The sequence below is a fragment of the Pleurodeles waltl genome, chromosome 1_1 (assembly GCF_031143425.1).
Source record: "Pleurodeles waltl isolate 20211129_DDA chromosome 1_1, aPleWal1.hap1.20221129, whole genome shotgun sequence".
Lineage (NCBI taxonomy): Eukaryota > Metazoa > Chordata > Amphibia > Caudata > Salamandridae > Pleurodeles > Pleurodeles waltl.
In genome coordinates, this window is record NC_090436.1 from 446,690,884 (window position 1) to 446,716,205 (window position 25,322).

At 43.2% G+C, this 25,322-nt stretch overlaps 1 protein-coding gene across 3 annotated transcripts in view; it reads right to left on the minus strand.

The window, feature by feature from the left end:
• ACOT12 (acyl-CoA thioesterase 12) overlaps positions 1-25,322 on the minus strand; it is a 363,604-nt gene that overhangs the window by 68,624 nt on the left and 269,658 nt on the right. For all 3 annotated transcript variants that reach the window (XM_069224604.1, XM_069224589.1, XM_069224598.1), the window contains exons 9-11: positions 20,683-20,738; positions 9,768-9,831; positions 6,991-7,074 (exon numbers count right to left, since the gene is read on the minus strand). In XM_069224604.1, the coding sequence (XP_069080705.1) occupies positions 6,991-7,074; positions 9,768-9,831; positions 20,683-20,738 (204 nt within the window). The remainder of the gene's footprint in view (positions 1-6,990; positions 7,075-9,767; positions 9,832-20,682; positions 20,739-25,322) is intronic.

Sequence of the window (25,322 nt, forward strand, 5' to 3'; positions counted from 1 at the left end):
GCAAATCTTAAACCTGTGGTTCTTAAAATAAACTAAGAAAATATTTTTTTCAATATAAGAACCTATTGGCCTGGAGTAAGTCTTTGAGTGTGTGTTCCTCATTTATTGCCTGTACAACAAATGCTTAACACTACCCTCGGGCCACACTACCACACAATAGAGCATTAGAAATATTTAATTTTGCCACTGTCTTATCTCTAAGGGGAACTCTTGGACTCTGTGCACACTATTTCTTACTTTGAAAAAGTATATACAGAGCCAACTTCCTACAATGGCTAAGCGTTATATTGTATACTCATATTTAAAGAGGAGAGGAGCACACATAGCAATGTTACAAGAGACGCATTTGACAGCGGAGAAGGCAAAGGCACTGCAGAGAAGGTGGAGGGGCTAGGCATATTTCACAACATATTCAGCTTATGCGCTAGGTTCCCTAATCTGGATCCGAGCAGGAGTACCGTTCCAAATAACGAGCAGATTAATGGACCCAAAGGGTCATTTTGTGGCAGTTACAGGCCCCTTGGCGGGACGAGACATAGCGCTTATAAATATCTACACACTAAGCGTGGATCAAAGTGCATTCCTAGACCGCCTCTCACGGACACTGGCCCCCCACCTCCTCCAGACAGCACTGATAGGGGGGGGGGACTTTAATTGTGTGGCAAGCCCTGAATTAGATAGATGCCGCCCACCACTGCGGGACTCACCAGTCAACGCATTAGCCAAAAAATGTCAGGGTTGGCAGGCAGAATGGCATTTGCTAGACTCATGGAGGCACCTTAACCCAAGCACTAGGGCATACTCCTTCTACTCAGCAGTACATGATTTACACGTCCGACTGGACACCTTTTTCTGCACACATGATATGCAGGCACAGATTAGTGAGGTGGAATACCTGGGACACACAATATCGGATCACAACCCTATCTTACTAACACTGACATGGAAAAAGGTGACCACGAGTATACCTACCTGGCGCCTAAAGAGACTTCTTAGAGGACCCGGCATACCAGACTCAAACATGGGCACACATTACTTCGATGACAACGAGGCGCTGGCCCGCTCCCCCATATACTGTGGGAAACACTGCTTAAAGAGATAGAGACAGCGGAAACTAACTTGCGAATGCGAGAAAAAATGAGTATACCCTGAGATGCAGGAAGAAGTGACTGAGGCCAGGGAGAGAGTTGCAATCCACACAGAGAGGCTCAGATACTTTGATTATAAAAACTATATGATAAAGGCACATGCAGAAAGGGATAAAGCGGGGGCACTATTGGCATGGCTGGCCAACCCAGCAAAGCGGGGAAACCCCATATAGAGATCAAGATCCCCCAAGGGGCTAGACTGTATCGACAAGACGAAATCAATCACCACTTTTTTGAATATTTTGCAGCACTATATACTAGCGTACCACACGGGCGGGGAATGACATGCAGTCCTTCTTAAGATACTTGGCAAGTAGAGGCCTTAGTGAGGAGGAGAGCAATGCATTGGGGGGGCGACATAGCGCCTTCAGAAGTTAAAGATGCCATTAAAGGCCTGGCGAGGGGGAAAACCCCAGGCACAGATGGGCTGCCAATAGAGTTCTATGCCGCCTACGGACAAGACCTGATCCCTAAGCTAGTGCAATTATTTAACCAAGCATGCAAAACTAGACTCCTCCCAAACTCCACAAAAGAAGCACTGATAATCCCACTATTAAAACTGTGTAAACCGCCAGACCATAGCAGAGCTTATAGGCCCCTATCTATGCTGAGCTCGAACTATAAGATCCTAAGTTGCATACTGGCAACCAGGTTACTCCCATACATGACACGTTTGGTCCACAGAGACCAGACGGGCTTCATTCCTACTAGGAATACTGCCCAGAATATCCGTCGAGTTATTAATATCCTGGATAATGTTGCCCCACAGGCAGACACGGCAACCATACTAGCAGTAGACATAGAAAAGGCATTTAACAGCTTAGAATGGGACTATTTATATGCTGTCCTTGCTCGTATGGGCCTGGGGGAGGGCTTCCTCAAATGAACGAAACTGCTGTATACAAACCCAAAAGCGAGGGTTAGAACTGGGGTTCTCTGAATAATATCCAGTAGAAAGGGGCACCAAACAGGGTTGCCCGCTTTTGCCCCTATTATTTGCTTTGGCGATGGAACCACTGGATGCTCACGCTAGAACTGCTGATAGGGGCGCATCATTCCTGTGCGAATCGCCCTATATACCCAGAAATGGCTTTTTGTGTGCCGTCGGAGGTCAGTATGTGAGCACTCGGTTAGTGAAGGGGTGGCTCTCTGCTTCTTAGGCGCCAGTGCTTGCTAATGGTGTGTGTCAGTGCACGGTACAACAGAAAGTGGCCCCTTGACAGGTCATGAGTCTGTCGAAAGTCTTCAAACAGTAATAGATTAGTGTTGCGATAAAGGTCTCCCATCTGTAGAGCCCCCGACTCTTCCCAAGTCGCTAGTCCCCTCCAGTCTCCCGCCCCAGGAAGCCACTGCAACCATGTCATTGGTATCTCGGGTGTGTAGGGTATAGTCGTATGCGTCCTATAAAGGCATCGTCTCCAGCATCGGCGGACAACCTGGGCCTCCGGGACAAGTGTTCGGTCTGATCGAATGAGGTTAAGAAATATGCCCATCAGTGACGAAACTGAGGTGGGGGGGTCGTTCTGTTCCTGTCCTCTAGTGCGGACCTGCTCTCTGCCATCCACCTGGTAAGCCACTGCAGCTGGGCTGCCAAATAATAGATCTCAAGATCTGGGACCTCGCCAGGCCCCCTTCTGCTCTAGGTCACTTTAAAGTGGTTAGAGCCACTCTACGTCCCCCAGCCCCCATATGAATGCCGTTAGCAAGGAGTCAAGTTCCCGGAACACTGTGGCCAGGATCCAAAGCGGCAGTGCTGCAAAATATTATAATAGGCGTGGCAACACTATCATCTTGATAAGTGCTATTCGCCCGACCACAGAAATCGGAAGTGTTCCCCAGAAGCCTCTGTTGGTTTTCAGCGCCCTTATGCTCCCCCAATGTTACACTCCAAAACATCCGCTCTTGTGTGATATATTCTCACTCCCAGGTACGACATGCATCTGGGTTCCCATGTTACATTCCTTAGCCCCTCAGGTGTCCTACGATTCTCCTGCAGCGGGAAGAAGTACGATTTCTGCCAGTTTGCCTGCAAGCCCAGTAAGCGGGCAAATAGTGATAGGAGGGCATGAGCTCCCCTAAGGTCTGAATCAGTGTCGTGCAGGAATAGAAGGAGGTCACCCACGTACAGCGCTATTTTGTGAGGCGGATTCCCCTGTGTCAGTCCCTGATTATGTCTACAACATAAATGGGAGACAGATCTGGGAACCTTCATACCGGAGGAGGCCTGGAACCAGATATTAGACAGAGTTCCGAAGGTCTCCAGGAATGCCAGGTTTCAACTTATACACTACTACGTTATACACAGGGCATATCTTACCCCGAAAAGACTTCGGGAGCACTTACACATACTCAATGCAAAATGCCAGATGCGGAGAAGAGGCGACAGACCTTATACACAAGCTGTGGTCCTCCTCTCAGTTATTTAAAATGTTATGCAATTTATATGTTTTAATGTATGAGCACGGTTTTGTTTACGTTTTATGTTGAAGGATTACTTTTATGGTTTTAATTAACTAATTAAAAAAATAAACAATCAAGCTGTAGTCCTTTCCCCATTTGATTACATACTGGAAGGCAGTAACTGCATATGTGGCGGAAGTAATTGAGTGAGAAGTGGAACGTCCATCAGCCCACTGCTTCTTACACTGGTTCTCCCACATTGCTAAGACCAGGGCAACTAGTAAACTCCAAGACCTAGCGTACATCCTGGCCAAACGCGAATTAACAAAAAATTGTAAGAATTCGATGGCTCCCAATGTCCAAAGCTGGACGAAGGAGGTAAGAAGATGGGCAGCGTTTGAAAGGTTGGTTCTGAAACGGGAGCTGGCCCGAGGAGGGGCTCCCCGGACCTAACGACAGTGTGGGAATAAATAGTCATAGCCCTGCAGGAGAAGCTAAAGCCTCCCCAGACAGAATAAACTATTTACCCTACACCAACTGCATTATGCAGTGACAGCGGACCACTGGCAGAGATGAGGTCTGAATATATGCATGTCCAATGAACAGGAATAAGCAAAGAGGCACCCCGATGCCATACAGGCTTGGGTGCAGCCGGACACACTGGCACAGGGCTAGGAGCAGGCGGAGAGGGGGCTAGGGAGCAAGGGGGGTGGGATAGGGCTGAATGGAACTGAAAAACTATGACCTTAGTCTGATGAACAGAATAATGTGCGCACTACTGTTTATTTCGAGCATGTTTATGATAAGGCTAGGATGTACCTAGAAGGATGTGCAATAGCAGATTGTCCTGTCCCCCGGCCAGGGCTCCCATGACCTTTGGATATGGACTAGCAGAAAAGAAGAGACTAAGCAAGACATACTGTATAAATAAGCATTTGTGTACCCCAGCAGGGGAGTTGTTGCAGAATTGTAAAACCAATAAAATATATGTTAAAAAAAAAAAAAAAAAAAGAGTGCCGCGTGGTTGGGTGGTTATAAGGGCTTGCCTGCAAGGCCTGGCTGCCTTGTGCCATGGGTGGCGGGGGTTCGGAGTAAAGTATAGTAATTAAAATTACTTTATGTTAAAAATTCATAGAAATTAACTGAAAAAATCCAAAGGTTACCGGGACATTATACTTAGGTTCAGAATTTACTCGTACAAACCCATAGAAATTCAGCAGTTATAGTTAGAGTTCTTTCAAGTAACTATAACCTGCACCCTGAGGGAACTATAACTCGCGCTTTCGCCATGCACAGCTAATTACATCATGGATGACATCTTGTATGGCATCTTTGATATCACTGTAATGTTTGCAATAACATTATTGATAGGAAAACTGTGCATGGCAAGGGCGTGAGTTATGGTTACATTAGAGCGTGAGTTATATTTACTTGAAAGAACTCTAACTATAACTTCTGAATTTCTATGGTTTTGTATGGGTAAATTCAGAACCTAACTATAACGTCCCTGTAACCTTTGTCTTTTTCCAGTGAATATTATATTATATATATATATGTATGGTGTGGTTGTGTATGTAGTTATGCTTCTATGATGAAGGGAGGGTAATTTACCTTTTGATTTTCACCCAAGAAAAAGCAGCAGTGTGATAATAAATCTACCCAGACCCATCCACACGTCACAATCCGGATGCTGCTAACTAACAGAAGAGATGAAGGTGAGGCATCCGAGTTAAATACTAGCGTCTTAGGGTCTATAGTTTGCTAGGAACTCATTTTAATACACCAGGAGTAAATTGTGGTGCTGTAATTTTGTTTTCACTTGCTGCAGTTTTATTTTTAATTAAATGCACTTATTTCAGTGACAATGAATGGCACTGCTACTGTGGAAAATGGACAATGGCACCAGTGTCACCCACTGTCAGCCAAGTCCTCCTCAGAGACCCACCATACCTCCGGGCAGAGATCGTGCACCAGGACACCACTCTCCTGCCTGCATACTTACCACATAATCAAGCTGTGGTGTAATGGTGTCCTATTGTTCTGGCACTTGAAACGCCTTATTTATTTACCCAGTAAACACAAAAAGGAGGCCTCAAGTCGACTCATGGAAGTGAAGTAAGCTATCCAGATAGTTTTTTTCACTGAACTCTTTGTTTGATGTATGGGCTACAAATACTAGAATCGAAATTTAAAACTGCACTGGGGAAGTTACTAACAGTAGACATGGAACAACTCTGGATTAGTGCATATCTGTTAACGTTTCTCATTTGCAGCAAATGGAATAATGCAGTGGTTCCCAACTGTTTGACGTCTGTGGACCCCCACTTTATCCTTACTGGATCCCAGGGACCCCCATAGATTATTATTGGAATCCGGGGACCCCCCACTGAGTCAGTACTGAAAGCTGGGGACCTAATCTGTAAAATATTATTTAATTTTCTAAGCAGTTGCGTACCCCCTCCAGAAGGGCCCCCGGACCACTGTTTGGGAACCACTGGCATAATGAAATGTCCTGGTGCTTGTAGAGTGCTCCACAACCGTAGCTGGAGATCAGTATAAAGAGGTCCACAATAAGACTGAGTGAGTCTTGTATGTCCTCCTCAGTCATCGTTTGAGGGGTATTCCTCCTAGAGAATGTTATGAAAGCCCTAGAGCCGTAGAAGATTTCTTGTTGCAGTATCTAGGGCCAAATTTGCGAAATGAAGTTTTTTTTTTACCCATCACAACGTAAATGTCCTTTTTTTTCCCTTCATTGTATTGGTGTTTCTCTCTTAGGCTAGGCCACCATTGACCTCCAGCAGGAGGGTAATGCCCCTTTCTTTGTCTTGGGTTACATCTTTTCGACAAAGATAGGGTCATAAGAAGCACTGACGTGGAAGACGCAGTTCCTGAGAAAAGCACTGCACCTACACTTCGAATACCTCTGGGATAGGACAAGTATTTAAGGATAATAATTTAGGAGATAGGGTTAATTACTTAAAAATAAATTGATTTTAATTATTTGATGGGTATGGTTAGGGCTGGCATTGCAATAGGATATAAATTAAGTGCATTCATGTCAATGGAGATGCAGGGTTGGGGTTGTGTGGTCCATGTAGCAGTGAAATACAGTAAATATGTACCTTAATGATGTAGTCATTGAGTTAATGGCATTGATATAGATATATGTCTAAGTCGCGGGCATCGAGGTAGTGACATACAATCCTATATGCAGGCTATGCTCATGCAGTTTATTGTTCTCTAGCAGAAGCACGTAGAAGGCTGGAGAGAAGCATGAACCACTGGTGAGTCACAGATTTCATTTAATCACAACTGTCACGTAAATAGAAAACCTTGGAAGTGAACAGTTGCCCAGTCCAGGCGCACTCTCCTTTTCAAATGTTGTGTCAAGTCAAGATTAGGATTTCAGAAGGGTCTACTTTACCATCCAGCATGTACTTACTTTATCTGCTTTACTGGTTAGTTCCCATCCTTTCTTTGCTGCTAATACTGCAAGTGTTGCCACATTGTTGTAACCAAGACACGCCTAAAACGAAAGAGTTTCAAAGTGTAAAATAAAACAATGACAGCAAAACACCATCAGTTTAGCTTCCGCTTTGCATTAATAATTGAATGAAGGGGAGGTGCTACGAAGAAGCTTGACAATTGCAGCTCATATGAAAAGGGAAAGCCAGTAAGTGATATATACGTGGTGCATCTATCCCCAAACATTGCCTTTCCACCCTCTGCACACCTCATCCTATGCCTGTGTTGGCGAGGCTACTTGGCACATTGAACTGGCAGTAAAACACACAGTGCTTAGCGGCACATGTTATAGTTAAGGATGTGACCATTTGGGCGATCAATAAACACTTGACATATATTGTTAGGAGACGAATGCTGGGAGGGGGGGGGGGGTGGAGGGGGCAAAGGACACCGGCAAGGCGATATGCAGAAAAAACGTGGAATTGTAGAAGGAAACACATTGGAAAGACTGCAATCGAGAGGGGCATAATTCTGTTGGGGAAACATCTATGTTTAGTAAATCTACAACACGAAGGAGGAAACACACAAATACTTATTTTCTTAGAAATGCAGCGATGCAAAAATATTCCAGTACAACTTGAGGTAGATTGTGATTGGCAGCAAGGCTAAGCTTGGCGCACACCTATGCAAAATGCAGTTGAGTATCTCGGTGAACATCTTCAAGTAAAATATTGAAGTGGCCACAGAATTTGCTTAGAATACTGTTTCAGTTCCATATCAAGTGTATTTTTGAAACTACTAGCTGATGACAGCAGTTGAAGTAATCAAGTAGGTATAGAGTGTAACTGTTCTCACCTGGCACCCGGCCCAACTCTGGCAAATAGTAAAGCGCTATCCAAACTACACACAGGTGTCTGGGTGCACAATTATTTGATTTGATGTAGGTGCATAGCTTTTGAGACACATTTGTATTTAAGTCTAGCCTACACAGCTTATGTGCCGTGAAATGTATTGTTTACAATTCAGTGGGCTTACAAATTCCCCCCCCCCCTCAAATGTATTGTTTACAATTCAGTGGGCTTACAAATCCCCCCCCCCCCCCACTTACAGCACACCACAATTGTTTTTCTTGACACTCATTTGTAATCTTTTGATTGCTTAGCTTCCGTTGGCTTCCGTTCCTTTCTTGCATTAGCTCCTCCCTGGAGCATGGGACAATGTGTTCTTCCTCGTCTTTTTGCACTGCACCTTTTTTTGTGTTTCAGTAGTATTCCTGGACATGCAATGTGCTTTCTTTCTTTTAACACAGGCATACGACTTCCTATTTATTTTTTGCTTTCACCCTATTGCTGTCTCTGTTGATTATTTTGTTACTTATATTCACAACTGTTTCACTCTACGCCAATCTGCACAACTCCACTGTGCGCCACTCCTATCTGCGCCACTCCACTCTACGTCACTCCACTCTCCACCACTCCAATCGATGCCACTATAAGCCACTCCACTTTACTCTACGCCACTCCACTTAACTATGTCAATCCACACCACTGACACTCCACTCTATGCCACTCCATTCCACTCAACTATGCCACTCCATTCTACTCTATGCCACTTCACTCAAAGCCACACTACCCCATTCTACTCTGCACCATTGCATTTGAGTCCACTCTAGCCAACTACATTCTACTCCACTGTATGCTGCTCCACTCTACACAAAGCCACTCTATGCCACTCCATTCCACTCCTTACAAAGCCACTATGCCACTCTACACCACTCCATACCACTCTACTCTATGCCACTCCAGTCAATGCCAATTTACTCTATGCCACTCCACACAAAGTCACTCTACACCACCCACGCCACTCTACATCAATCCACTCTACTCCATTTCACTTTGTCACTCTACTGTATGCCACTCCATTTTAGGACACTCTACACCACTCTATGACACTCCACTCTACGCCTGTCCATTCTAAACCACTCCACTCCATTCTATGTCACTCTATGCCACTCTACTCTATGCCACTCTGCTCAGCGCCACTGCTCGATGCCACTCTAGGACCCTCTAGTCTATGCCACCCTATTCTACACCACTCTCTGCCACTCCACTATCACCTATGCCACTCCATTCTACTCTACATAACACCACTAACTTTCAGCCACGCTGAACAGTATCCACGCTGCTGTGCAACATGGTTAAAAGACATTGGCAAAGCCAATAGCTCTCACCTAGGCAAGACCAATGTTAGTTTTCCCCAGAGAGTGGAAACAAAGTTCATTACATTTTCTAGATCCTTACATCTTGATCATTTACACGATTTAAAGACTCAAGGAGTATTCTACCTCACTTCAATTTTTGAAGTTCAAATCTTTCTAGAAAGCCGTACACAACAACAATGAAATGTTAACATTTATATTTGTTCAATGGAAAGCCTGAACAATTCATATAGTAGAAAACAAGTATTAAATAATTCTGGATTGTCAAAAATGTCTATAGCATCCGTGATAATCTGTACATTAGTTAGGGAGTCTCCTCTTGAGGTAGCTCATAGATGTAAAAAGATGTACAAACAAATAAAACAGACCAAATCTTGCATCATAAACCTTCAGAGGGGGCATTGTCTCTCATCATCCACAATATAAGTTCAGAATACTTCAACCACTAAAGGACTTACCCCATTCTGAAATGTTAAAATAGCCGCTTTTATCTGGGTCAATTCCTATAGGTAAGATTGTTTTGAATTATATTTTACCTGATTGCTCCGGTCCCATGGTTCAGAGATCGAAACCTGATCTTTACTGGACAGGATGTATTTCCTGAAAGGATTATAAAGATAATTAGTAGTTAAAATCAAAGAAATTATTTCAGTTAATGAGAATGGATTTTTCAAAACAGTTGAATAACTTTTTTTCCTTGTGAATTGAGATCTTTCTCACTTGCAATCTCTCTTTATTTAAGAAATGTTGTAATATCTTACACTTAATGTGAACTTTCATTCTTTTAACTGTATTATCTTTTAAATGATTGACCTTTGCACCCCAATGCCCCTTTCTACAGCCTGCCCTTACCAGGTTGAGATGAGGGCCTCATTTGGACTTTCGCGGATGGTGTTAGTACCATTGCCATGGTGGGATTCTTTACTCCACATCATGGAGAGGGTACTCCGTCCACCAAATTTAGAGATGCCTGCCTGCCCAATGGACATCTCTTGCATTTACACGAAGCATCATCACAGCGGCTCCTGTAAATGCATTTAAAGTGTGCCTTGCGGCGCCATCAACATCACTTTCATTTTCTTTTTTTATTTTCAAAAACGAAATCTCAAAGCAGAATCTGTTTTTGAAAATAAAAAAGCAATGACCCCCTCCCCATAGGAGTTTTCTCCCATGGTGTTGTGGTCATTAAAACGTTTTTACATACTGCCATGATTTGGGTGACAGTTTGTAAAGTAAGATTGGCCGTGTCCATCAACTCTAAAACAAGCAGGCAGACACATAGTCAAACCTCTGACTCTGTCTCAGCCATCTACATACTGAAGGCCCATCCATCTGTAAATTAGGCAGGCATATCTTCAGTTTGGCGTGGAAGATACTCCGTTGCCTCTGGGAGGGCTTCTCCATCAAACTCTAAATCGGTTTCAAGGATACAGTAAGGATATCTTTAGTTTGCATTCTGACAAGGAAGTTGTGGGAAATCAGTTGGCACATGGGAAAGAAGCCTCTAGATTCTACTCTACCCGTAAGTTCCCCATGGGATTTATTACAGTAGATTTGCATCCGACTATAAGAGAATGTAAGATAGCCTGTTCTTATACTGTGCCAGTTTGTGTGCTAACTAAGGTGCATGGAAACTGGGGATACGCACTTTGCAAAGATATGTTCATACCTGTCAACAACGTGCAGTGACTAGGGTTTGGAGGAGATGGATTGTAGATAAGTGGGTGCAGCACAGAGGTGCCATAACTAGATTAATGACTAGACTCATTGATTGATACCCCTCCCACATGACTGTAAAGCCTTGTGTTGGAATGGGAATGCCCCTACACAGTTTTGTGATCAAGTAGCACTGACCTAAGTCACCCAAAACGTGCTTCTTTGATGCTTTGAGCTATTTCTTGGCCTCAGTGCACATGAATATCAGTCATGTACACAGATGACCAGTGGTCTAACAATCTGCAACACAGAGCCTGACTTTGTGGTTTATAGGGACACTCTACAAACCCCCTCCTTTCAACGACTGCAAGTGTCAGCTCGCTGGTCTGAATTTTAGTAACAGTGGTGGCAGTGATGTGTTAACTGATCAGGCTAATTCACCTGTGACCTGTGTAATGACAGTTGCCTACTGGCCTTTGCCCTTTCATCTGTTTCTATGTCCTGTGCAGCTGCATATTTCGCTGAAGCCAGCTATGCAGGGCTATAATATGGGTGGGGTGTGTGTTTACGCAGGTATGAAGTGCCAGGTTGAACTAAGAGCAAGAGTGTATTACAGTTCACTGTGGACATAGAAGAATCCACTTTGGATTTCTACTGTGAATATGGAGTATAGAATGGATGGTGGCAGTAGCCTGTTAGTTGAGCAATGTATTTTGCAGAGCTACTTAAAAATTCCTGAAGAATTTTTAAGTACCAACTCTGGGTGTGAGTGGACAGAAGACAATGGTTTCTCTAGAAGTGGAGAATTAACCTTTGCCCATGTTCTGTCCTTTGTTACCCCTGATATATTACCAGCAATAGGCGGATAGGCGTAAAGTGTGATTGTGTTGGTGTAGTGTGAGATTGTGTCAGTGTAGTTGTATTTGCTTATGTACTGGTTCCTCTGAGCACAAGACTCTCAGGCCATTCCTCTTTCAAAGACTTTAAGACAAAGACTGTGACCAGCCTATGGAGAAAGGGATACATAAAATGATCGAACCAGTCCCAGAACCGTACCTGCAGAATCCACACACAATGTCTGGAACTATGGCATAACAGCAGGATGGAAACCCTATGTCAATGTGCATGACTTCTATGAAAAACTGGGTGTTGGTTTGGGGGCACTGAAACCCTTCCCGAGCAACAGCTATAATCCTTGTGAGGGTGAACCACAGAAAGTCACTAAATTAACTTGCGCTCAACCCTCTGGTAGCTTGGGACAAAAGCAGCCTGGCTTAATTTAGAGGCAATGTGTAAAGTATTTATGAAACACACAATCAGTAGAAAAGTAAAAACACAACACAAGGGAATAAAATCCCACACCACAGTAGAAAAATAAAATGTAATTAATTACAGACCAAAATGACAAAACAATTAGTAGGACCAGAAGTATGCAATTTTAAAGGTTTTAAAAAACTAGCATATAGAAGCAAGAATCGCTAATTGTGATTATCTGGTTGCAGTGGATTGTGTCCGATTCACAAAGACCGGCGAATCCCGATCTAGAACAGCCACTTCTGAGTTCAGTCTGCTGTTAAAAGAACCTTGTTTCCTGGTGCATCAAGATGCGCAGTCTTTGCATTTGCCTTTGCGGCATGAGAGTCCTGAAGCAGTTGACAGGGGCTGCGTAAGCAAGGTACTGCATTAAGATGCAACATGCTGAGTCGAGGTAGATGGAACCGTAAAAAGAAGCTTGCAATACAGAGTTGAGCGCCATGATGCACTGCGTTGTGTCGAGGTCAGTGAAGCTGCTGGTGCTGCCAGGACTTGCATCAAGATATGTCAGTGCTTAACTGAGATGCATCAAGCTGGGCCGGTTGTCGGTGTCAAGATGCATTGTGCTGGGCTGGTTCTTGCAAAGCTACCAATCAGAAGCTGCGAAATGCAGTCCAGCGTAGATGTGCATTTAAGATGCATCAAGCTGGGTCAGTTATCGATGGCGAGATGCATCGCAGTGGGTTGCCGTTTCATGAGGCCACCGAACTAGAGCTGTGATGCAGGATCTTGCATCTAATGCGTCGGGCTGCATCTGCTATAGGAGCCTGTTATGTTCCTGTAGCTCAAAACTAGAGGCCAGCTAACTGTGGAAACACTGTGGTGCTTCAGGGTTCAAATTGATTGTAGATTCAGTCCTTCCTCAGGCAGTAGAGAAGCAGAGCAGTCCTTTCACAAGAGTAGCAGGGCAGTTGGATAGTCCTCCTTTCAGCAGAGCAGCCCTTCTTAGTCTTTCACAGGTCTAGAAGTGATCTGAAGAATTGTGTCTGGCGGTCCAATATTTATACCTGATGCTAGATTTTGAAGTGGAAGAAGCTTTTAGAGTTTCCCTCACAGTTGTGCCACCCTGTCCTGGTCTCAGTCTGTCTGGGGGCACAGTAGGCTAGTGTGAAGTGCTCTGTAAGCATGTTTTGCCAGTGCCTTTGAAATGCAAGTGAAGTAGGTGACATCTCCGTCTCTTCATTAAGCCAGGATGGCCCATCCTGCCAACACCCACACCCTCTAGTGTAATACTGTCTGGGAGGACTACAGAAAGGCCAACTGCGAGCTACACCTAGTTATGTGACCCAGGCTGCAGGCCCAAATAATTAGAACAAGACAATGCCAACTTTCTCAAAAGTGGCTTTTTCTGAATTGTAACTTAAAATATGACTTTGAAGTTAAAGAGGGTTTTAAATTACAATTCCTTAGACACCAAACATGACTTTCCTACCTGCTCTCAATCAAAAGTTATCACTTAATAAATGTAATAAGGTAAAAATGTTTTTCATTAGCATAACATGTAAAAGCTAAAAGTGTAGTCCAACTTTTTAAACACACTGCACTCTGCCCTACGTGCTTTTTAGGGCCTAACCTAGGTGATATATCTTTATTAAAAGGGGAGGTTTAGGCCTGGCAAAAGGTTTATTTTGCCCGGTCAAAATGGCAGTTTAAAACTGCACACACAGGCTGACCTGAGACATGTTTAAAGGCTACTTAAGTAGACACAATTAGCACCACTTTGCCAGGGACTTATAAGTAAATAAATTTGCCACTTGAGTGTAAACCAATTTCATCATGTTTAAGCGAGAGAGAGCAGGGAAATGCTTAGCAGTGGTAAAATACACAGAGTCCTAAAAGCCAACAAAAACGAGTTAAAAAAAACAGGAGGGTGAAGGCAAACATTTTGAGGGAAAACCACCCTAAGGCTGACCGGTCTAATATCTTCTCACTGGCCCTTGGGCAATATCCCACAGGGTATTGGAGAAACCTCTATGACCCAGAGCTGGTGTTTTTAACAGCCGTTTTCCCTGTCAGGAACATCACAGGAGAGCCCAAGGACGTCTTCTAGAGCACTGTTGACCTTCCATTGATGAGGAGAGTGTCTTACTGCTGAGGAGAAAGTACTGGATTTGTTTCTGCAACAGGACACTGACCAGAGAAAAGCCCAGGGTTAGCAGCCTAGTGCAGAAGCTGCAGAGAGAAAGGACTGATCAAGTACTACGGGTGACCTATGAGATAAATGCTGCAATTTGAGCTCTCCTGAAATCTATTTACTCTATTGGTTCCCTCATTCTGGTATGGCAAAATACAGTGCTGGCTTTGCAGACCTGGTTTCATTGTGCAATGGGAAGAACAGATATGGCTTGAAAGGCCTGTCATACACCTGCCATACATCATAGCTCTAATGGAGTCAGGTGAGCATCAGCAGAGGTTGCTTTTCTATGCGCAGCAGACATTAAAGGGATGGGATGCAACGCACTGGCTATGTGGCAGAATGTACTGGAAGAACCTACCTAGCAGTTCCATAATTTGCGGTGTAAAAGGTAAGAGTTATAACTTTGAGTGTCTTATTACCAAAGAATTCCCGAGGGCAGGACGACAAGCAGGGTGGAAGGGAGCGTGTATTGGAGGGGACGGGGTCGCATAATAATTAAAAAATGTAAAAAATAAATAAATACATTTTTTTTTTTAAACTTACCTCAGCTCCCACACTGCGCTGCTCCTTGCTCCTCTGAAGGCTGCAGGCACAGGCTCCCAGCCTGCCCTGCGGCCAATCCTGACACTGCTCAAAGCAGTATCAGGATTGGCTGGGAGAACTCTAGCTTGGCGCTCCCAGGCAGACTGGGAGCCTGTGCAAGCTCTCTCCAACCCGACAGCCTACTGCGAATGTATGTTTGGCTGCCCAGAGACGGTCTGCCAAACATACATGTGCAGTGAGGGGAGTGCACAGTGCACTCCCCTCTGCTCGTCACCCCTGTGGCCCCACCCCTTTCACAAGGAAGGGATAAACAACACAGTTTATTATCCCTTCCTTGTGAGAGGATTTGCAGCGGTTGCTGCTGGTGGGGGGGGTGATGGGTGGGGGCAACGCTCCACCCCCATATGGAGGGAGCCGCCCCTGAAAATAGATGGAACCTGCTGACTTCTGAGGTGGAGGGATGGTAAGAAACACGGGCTCTTTCTGGACTCTGGTACAGACACTTGACACATGATGGTCTGCCCCCTGTGGTAGGACAAAGAACAACTATCCATCTGGCTGCTAATATCGACAATACTGTGATTCCCGCATATCATCATATTATGATTTGTTGAATTGTGAAATGTGCAGTGATACTTGTATCATCTATTGTTGGGGATATTACATGGACAGGAGAATAATTTGAGCAAGAATGAAAACCTTCAATAAAGTTTGATTTAAAAAAGTACAACATGCAACAACTGTACTGTGAAACTCTGAGAGTCCAGCACTGCAAAACCTTGTGGTGAGCCCCTGCTCATGCCCAGGTGCCTCAAGACTATATTGGTCCATCTTCCTGGCTGGGGGTGTTCAGTCGAATTACAAGTGCAAACAATAACACCACAATATCCAAAGCAGGCAGCTCTGCTGCTATTGGATTGCTGGCATAAACCAGCAGGTCCTGAATCTTTCCCTGAAGCACAATGGGCTGCATTGACAACCATGACCAGTGGTTTCTCCTCTTTGCTAAAAAAAAAAAGAAAAAAAAAGTTTGTCCGTCATTTACTAAGTGTACTCCTGTGATCCTTGTCCCCTAGGCCCTCCGATAGGCCAGAAGTCCTGGAATACCACCTCCAGGGACATCTGTTTTCCTCAGCATTCAAAGACTCCTAAGGTGGCCTCCGCCTCCCTTTGGTTGGTGGTTTTTATTTGGTACTGAAACCGCTCCCCGGCCTGACCAAATATGCTCTGCTATTGGCAGAGCGATATGAGAGAAGGTGGAGCCAGGCAGTGTTGTAGGTGTGACCAGGCAGCCCCAATCATCCGTTACCTCCCTGGAAACTGTGGGTGTATGTGAACCCCCTATACCTACCTAGGACCAGGGTAGCTAAGTAGAAATAATAGAACAGAGGTTCAATTGGACTCATTTAGAAGAGAGGCTAGCAACCTAAGCCATACGCCGATGTGGATAAATCTGTGACTGTTCATTCATTGAGCACACAGAGTTAAATGATCGGGTGAGAAAATACCAAACAGGGCTCTTTCATGGCTCAGCTGAAGTTTAACTATGTTAATATTATCAGTGTTACTCAAGCAGTAATCACAGTGTCAGTCTTGGGCTGTAGGATGGGACAATACATGTCCATCATGAGTAAGTGTTTTTGGTCCAGACAGTGTTCGGACGTTTAACCACAGATTAGTGCATTGATTATTCCTTACTGCATTTTGTCTACCCTTTGATATAGTCCAGTGAAGGATAATGTTGAGTCGGCAAGAAGTTGCCACAAACAATGGTAGGGTTGGTAGGGTTAGTATTTCTTTATTGCAGACCTTGCACACAGGTCTGTCCCCCAACCTCCTTATCATCTGAGTCCTCCCTGTACTTCCCCTTCCACTTCCTGCCTTGGCCCTCGCTGGACACTTCATAGTCCGCGAGGTCCTAGCGCTCATGTTGCAGCTCTCATCGCAACATTACAGATGGATATCCATACAATTGAACTGGAAAGAATAGTGATTTATACACAGATGACTATAGGTACATGTATTGGCTCGTGATCAAGTATTAGATTTATTATTAAAATCGTAGTGAACTAAAGCCCATCTATATCTCCTAATAGGACACATGGCATTAGTCCTGATGAGACCTGTTGATTGGAAATATGGTCGAAATGTTGACGACACAGCCTAGGTTGGAATTAGATCTATGCAGCCTAGAAATCTTTGAAAAATCGAGGATTCCTATGCCTTAACAAATTGTACCACAACCCCAGATGTATCAGTGATTTTATGTTCAGTTTTAAATACATGTACCACTATGAGCACTGTTCGTCTGCACCCATTATTAATGCAGTTTGTGCCACTGTGGTATAACAGAATCGTACTTTTCATGAGAAAGGCCAGTTTGGGTTTATTTCCCAGAACATTTGTTGATTTAGCTTTGTATGCTGAACAAATGGCACATCGGCATAAGACTTAGGATGCTTAGTGATCACAGGTAACTTTCCTGCTGGAAGTGGCAGAGACTGGGGTTACACCTCAGACAATAACTGACTAAAGAGATTTAAGGACAGGCAACAGGGTCACAGTCCTAGAATGAAACCAAATCACTAGATGCAAAGAGAAGAAATACCTGTGTAATTCGCCTTCTTAACTTTGTGTTTGTTAGTAATCCCATATCAGTCCTGATTTCTTAGTGACGTATTGTGTTGCTGCCGAGACGTTTTCCAAGAGCACTTCAAGAATATCACAGCTTTGCTAAAGTTTTAATTTACTTTTGCCGTTTTTATCTTGGAGTAGTGTATAACTCAAAAAAACTGCCACTAATGGTATAAGTATAGGAAATTTGAAAGAGATATCAAAGGCCAACATCTAAAATGATTATTGAGGAAAGTTCTAGGTGGCTAAGGTGATGTCACCTGAGCTCTGGCACTACAGATGCAATAGGTCCTGGTCCAGACAAGTTAGTCCCAGTACCGTTTTATACAAAAGTTAACTTAAACATCTTGACAATCAGAATATGAACGAGGATCTAGAAGACTACCAGGATCCTATACACAAAAGAGAACCATGCAGCAGAGTGGGATATGTAAAACGTATTAGCTTGAGATCCTAGTCTTGGTTATGTGCAAGTGACCGATGGCTAAAAAAGGAAACCCACCAGAGATACGCTTAATAATTGGTAGAAACCTTACAAGGGATGTTTTGCTTCAGTTATATCATTTTTAAAAATCACAGGAACTTGATACATATTTTTATATCATAATGTTCCCAGAAATCCAAAAGTGTGTATCAAGACTATTTGTTGGGTGCAATATTCACTCCTAAAGACGTCACCTAGCACTACTGATACATATCAGATGTTAGTTGTTACCCAACTCAATAGAGGTCATTTATTTACTTATTATATATTATTTAAAATGCTAACTTAGATGAGTGGTTTACATTTGAAGAATAAAAAAAACTCTGGACAGGTGCTACAATTCAGGCACTATGTATAATTACTGCATGGGAGAAGTTGAAGGCTTAGCTCACTTCCTCCTACTGTGCTGGCACAAGTTTGAGTTGAGATTTCAACTTTAGCATAACATGTTTGAAAGAGGGCCTTAGAAAAAGAAATGAGACACGTGGTTTACCAATTAACTTAAATGAAAAATATCATTCATGTCAACGTGGCATTTATATAAAGGATGCACTAGAGATAAATACGTCTAACAAGCTGAATTTTTCATAGCAAGTCTTGAAAAGGTTGTAATATGTTAAGATGACAGCCTAGGAAATGGTCTGATGACATTCATACAAAAGGATTCGATCTCACTTGAGGAATATAATGGATCTTAAAAATTCATGGTCAATCCATTAGATTTCTTCTGAATTGTACAATTTGGAAAACAGATTTTACTTTCCTATGACGTACAATGTCTTGAAGTAGAAAATGTGTATTAGTTGTGTAAATGAATTCCAATGGAGACATAAGAAAGTTCAAAAGCTATACTATTGGAGACTGACATATCTTTGACACGCCTCTCCACTCTACGACACAACACTCCACCCTACGACACTCTACGACACTCTACGACACTCTACGACACTCTACGACACTCTATGACACTCCACACAATTCCCCCTACACACACTTCTCTGCTCAATTCAACTCTACACCACTCCATGCCACTCCACAACTAGCCACTCCACTCTGACATGCCACTCTACAACACTCCACACTTCTTCACTCTATGAAGTGCCACTCTAAGACACACCACTCCACTGTGACATGCCACTCCACTATATGCCACTCCAGTCTATTGTACAAAACGCCACCTCACCTCACTCCACTCTATGCCACAACACTACTCCACTGTACAATGTTCTACTCCAGTCTTTGCCCTTCTAGTGTGCAACACTCGATTCCACTCTGACACTGTACTCCACACCCCTTCTCTACGCCACTCCACTCTACCACACTGTACTCCATGACACTCCATTGAGCAACACTGTACTCACTCTATGCCACTCCACAATAATATTCAACACTACAGTTTACAACACAGCACTTTAGGACTCTCCTCCACTCTACTATACAACACTCCAGTCGAAGACACTCCACTGTACTCCACTACTCCACTCTATGATATGCCACTCTATGACCCTCCATAGAACACTCCATTAATGACTCCACAGCACTCCACTGTACAACACTCTACTCCACTGTATGCCCCTCCACTATACACCATGCCACTCCATTGTATGACACACCACTTCATGATGCTCCACTCTATGACACGCCACTCCACTCCACTCACTCTACTCAACACACTGTATGACATGCCACTCCACTCTGTGCCACTCCAGGCTACCCTACAACATACCTCAACACTTGACACTCGATGCTCCTCCACTCTAAGATACTCTACTACACTACACTCTACAACACTCCGAAGCATTCTTTGCCACTCTATGAAAATCTACTCCACTCCACTCTATGGCACTCAATGACACTATATTCCACACTATCACAGCTTAAGCAACTCCCTCTATGCCACTTTACTCCAGTCTACCCTATGGCACACTACTCTACTGTACTCCACTCTAATTTATGCCACTGCACTCTCCCGTGACATACCACTCCATTCTACACCACTCCACAACACTCTAATCTCTGCCTCTCAATTACACTCCACTCCATGATTTGAAACATTTTAATTTAAAAAACATTGAAATTCAATGAAAAAAAACTAAGGTTAAAGCTTAGTCATGGTTAGGAAAACACATTATTTCTAAGAAAAACAACAAACTACACAGATCTTAGAAACGATAAAGTTATAGTTATAACTTTATAGTTCTAATTTCAAGTTCTACTTTATGCTCTGCCCTAAAATTACTATAACTTGTGCACCTCTGTACAGAGTCTTGTACCATAGTTTCATTTTGGGCTTCTTGTAGAGCAGTGAGTGTAGCTGACCACCACCTCAGAAGGATCACCTTCACCTCAGACTACTTGCACCAACATTCATTTTCTCTATTTTCAGGACCCGCACTACTTTCAGTCCGAGGGACTCTCCTGTTCTTATCCTTTATTTCTTTGTGTACCCGACCTTCATCATCTTTTATTACCAACACAAATACCACTTTCTAAACCACGTTTATCAGCGGCTATTCCGCCCCTACACACCTTCTAGCAAACCCTTCCTGAGCTATTGCTTCCCAGCAGTGCCACATCTAGCATGGTTAATACCACTTCTAGCATGCCGTGATCTTGTCCTTGAAGTTTCAAAAATGTTACAGGCCTCATCAGATGCAGAAGTGACCTTGGAGTTTGTACATACCTGACAAGACGAATCCTCCGCCGCGCTATAGCGCCGCGGTATCTCCTAACACCATCCTGTGGAAAAAAAAGGAAACTGTCAAAATAAAACCATCTTATTCTTGGCTCACAATTGTGTTTTCCGAGACGTGAAAGGCCTCTACTGTTAGAAGGGAATGGAAACAATAACTGGAAATACCATGTTTGGAAATTAGGACGTGCTGCATTTCAAAGGACGGATTCCGGGTATACGCAGTAATAAAGACAATCCTGGAATTCTGCAGGGGACAGAAACAGGTTGTGGTTTGTCTTAAACCAGAAGTAAACATGTTTTATCATAAAGGTTGTTACTGATGCTGCTGCCACAGGAACTTTACATTGATTTCATTAAGATAAGTAGTCTCCAAAATGTAAAATAGACAGATCGTTGAAATACCCCAAACATACGGAAAATGAAGGAAAGCCTTTCTGTAACCTTTAAACGTCGCCAAGATGTTGACTATGAATTGACTGCTTGTTTAGTTTGGACTTAAATGGTGGGAAAGTATGACTTTGGTAGTACTAAATTGCTCTGGGACAGGAAATGATATCAAGCTTCAGGTTTGGGACTTCTGAAAAGAGACAATTTTTTGAAGCGCATAATGCGCAGCGCTTATTGGTAAGCATGCAACCCCGATCCCATTTCATGCAAGTCAGTCGTGGCGAGAAGAGCCACGTCTTCCCGCAACAGGAGATGAAGTAGTTCTACTGTCGTCTCTGCTTTATCCCAAGTCACCCTCGCCTGTGAACCACCGTATATTGCGTCTCCTCCCACTTCATCGACCTTTACGTCACGTATTTTATGATGGCATACATCACTTCTTCTCCTACCTATCGGTCCAGTTAAAGCACAAGAATCGCATCCAAATGTCAATTTGTGTCATAAGTGGCATAACATTCATGTGCATTTTAGTCCGTAAATCCCCTACTACTAACAGATCATTAACATGCACACTGTCTTCCGTCAGGTTTGGTGGCCAAGGGCATGGTGGGGCTCAGGAGCCAGAACTTGGGGATTTACAGGAGTAGCATTCTTTAGGATAAACTCCGTGCGTGCTGAAGACTGCTGGAGCCGCGACCGGCGCCTCTCTGAGGCCTAGGAACATCGGGTTAGCTCCAGAATGTGCCCTCAAATTAACTCTCTTACTTCACAGTTATTAATGCTGAAACAGGTTTAAAAGATGTGCTACTTTTGCAGTGAAGTCGTAAATAATTTTGGAGATCAGCGTAACTAAGCAGAAGCTAAAGGGTATGTCAAGGTGGCCGAGGATAGATCCAGATGTCAAGATGGGTGTAAAGGAACAAAGGGCCTATACAATGAATTGCAAAACCATTTATTCAAAATGTAACCAATGAAAAGTACAGAAAAACCTTAGTGACAGATAGCACTGGAGCTGATGGACCCTTCCCAGACTTTGTGTGAAAGGAATAATAAGCATGTGTTGTCATGGATGAATGACAACTCAAGGTGGTTGGGTTTGTGATAGAAGAGGCCACTAAGGTGGCCATTGAGTCCCTAAAGTGCTCATACTGGAATGAAAGCCCACAGGCCTAATGTTAGAAATATGGGTGAAGTTTGGTTCACATGGTGTGGCATGGGTTTTAATAATAAGGAAGCCATTAACCAGGGGTATACAAATGTGTACAAGAAAAGGGTCTTCAGAAAGAATCTATAGAATAACAGAGTGTATAACATTGGCAGGAGAGAGTGGTATTGTTTGGTGTGAGATAGCAAAAGATTGCATGTTCAAGGCTTAAAAGACTGTGAAGTATTGCACAACGGATGTGAGCCTCTGACTTCTTGAGAGGCATTGCTATGGGGATCATAACGTGATAATGGTTTCATGGAGCCTGAGGACGTTTTGCATTTCCGTTGTGGGTAGTGATCGAAAAGCTGTACATGAGTCCAACCTCTTGCAAAACGCATTCCTTCATTAGGATTGCAATGTACGACATACACATCTTGCACTTCTTGAACAACTCAGACATTAACCATTTTCATGCTTGTTCCTCCGCAGTCATTCAGAAGATATGAGCCAGAGTTCTTTTATTCTTAGCTTAGAGAAAACTGAACTCAGGTTTTCGGGACGCGGCCCACTCACTCCCCCTCATCTCTGGCATCTGGCCCTCAGACCTGGGCTGCTAGTACAAACCTATTACTTCCGTTCAGGACCTCAGCTTTATTCTTGACAACAAACTCTCCCAATCAGACAGGTAAGTAAGTTACTTTCCACCTGTCACCTTTTCCTTAAAAACTCTCCTTAAAATCCGTCTGTTCCTTCCTGCATCTTCCTAGAAACTCATTATCCAGATCCCCCAACCACTGTATGTTCAACATCCCTAAGATCCATCATCTTTGATCTGGAGGCAGGGCCTTCTCTTTTCGAGATGCCAAGACCTGGAATGCCCTCCCATTACACCTCTGCCAACATGATCAAATCCTTTCCTTCCATAAATCACTGAAAGCATGCCTTACTTCATTTATTATATCTTAAATATAAGACAATGCAGCTCTTTCCTTTTAACATAGCATCACTATACCATCATGGTATCAGCCATGCTTTCTAAATATCCACTACAAACACAAATGCAAGATAGCTGTGATACATACTACATTTCGAGTTTGAGAACATGCCAAGGATTGCATCCCCAATAGGGTGTCTAAAGGCAAAATTGAAAATATAGTTCCCCTAACAATCCGCAGGGTTGAACAAGGATATGCCACTCATTGGAACGGTCTAAATGGAACAGACTGTTTAGGACAGGTTTGGCATAATGGTGGAAGGCACTGCTGTAGGTGATTCTTTCATGCCTAAAACCGAGCAAAGCGGAGGTCATTAATTGGGTAAGGGCATTTAGTTAATTTTCCAAGAGTTCTTTAAGAGTTATAAACCCTCATGCTGTGCCTATGCCTATATTATCCCCATGTATGCATATTGTGTTTTATTATTTGTATGAAGGGGGAGGTCCCGAGTGTCTGGCTGAGCTCTAGGAGTTCATAAGCTTTTATTTTGAATTGACAAGGGTTTATAATTCGAGTAGATGAAGGAATGGCCAATGTGAGCTGCTGCCCACAGATGTAAGGAGGGACTATATTCCGCAATTAAACTTTCATCAGTGCCCACCTCATTCGTTATGATGGAAAACTGTAATCCAGAATGTTAGAGGATTTTAAACCTGTAAATCAATACCCAGGTGAAACATTATTATGAGGGTGATCTTATGAAATCAAGGTATTGCATAGACCATGCTGTGTCTAGGAGTGACCAAGTATTTACACTAAAAGGGCTATACCGTCACAATTAACCCCAAATCTTTGCTGCTATAAGTGATACCAAGTGGCCCCATACTGACAGGTTGATGGATATCTCCTGCTCCACATGATTATAAAGACAGTAGATTCTGTGGTAACTACCTTTGGTTTCTTAATATTAATCATGAAATACCTCTTTTGTAAACAAAATTCGCTGATAGGTAAAGAAGTTTTATATTTTATTTATCTGGTTATATGAGGAGGGCCAGGCACCATTAAGCCTAGATCACTGGAGACTAAATACTGACTATCATGGGTGGAGAAAAAGGGTAGTTCTATAGTCTGTACCCCGGGTTGTTTATTGAGACTAGTTTTACAGCGACTTTACAGAGGAGAAAATTGCATACGGTGTCACTATTACAAAGGACAAAAAGATACAAATAGTAAAGAATTCACATATGATATAATAAAGGATAACATTAGCTTGTATTGTCGGATTTGTGAACGTTTAGTGCATATAAGTGAGAAATAACTTGTTTCAGTGGAGTGGAATTTAAAGCCCTAAAGCCCTTTTTGGAGAACTTAAGAGAATATACATTTTATCAGTGCTCTTACATCACTGGATGTTTAGGGTTAGTGGAAGAGTGTGGCAAAATCCGTAATCCCCTGCATTTGTGAGGATTCACAAATATGTTTAATTGCCACTTCCTTTTTAGACATCCTTGCAAATTCACACCTAGAGTTATAGCAGTCACTTTGTTTTCCAGATGAGAATGAGCAAGTAAAGCGTTAAATGTGCAAATGCACCAATGGAGAAAGATGTGAAGTCTCAAATATCGGAAATCTGTTCCGTATGTCGGGCGAGTAGATATCTGGGGTTTTGTATTGCTGCATTCACATGTAGCGTCTGTACAGGAGGTAAACACGGAGGGTGAGTAAGATATAGTAACATTGTTTCTAGGGTTGCAGAAAAATGTTATGTCATTGGCCATCGTTCATTGGGTCAGCAACTCAGTGGGCTGTGAAGCCAAGAGCTGGTTACCTTCCTCTATAGAACAGTATACGTGCTTTTGATAATATCCAGGGTAATGGTGTATAAATGTGTTCATGTTACCGATCAGCGTTTCAAAAGGTTCAAGAAAGGCTTTGAAGAGTGAGGGTGAGAATCCAGAGCATTGTAGGACACCGTGAGTCATGGTAGCTCTGGAGAAGACTGGTCAGTCTAGATTTTAAAGAAAGGAGATGAAGCTCTTTAGGATAATACGACTGCTCGTGTAGGCATGTCAAAGTTCCTAAAACGTTCAGCAACAAGTAGGCAGTTCCATAGACAGTGTGCAGTATGGGCAGGGTTTCTATCCACAGAGCATTGC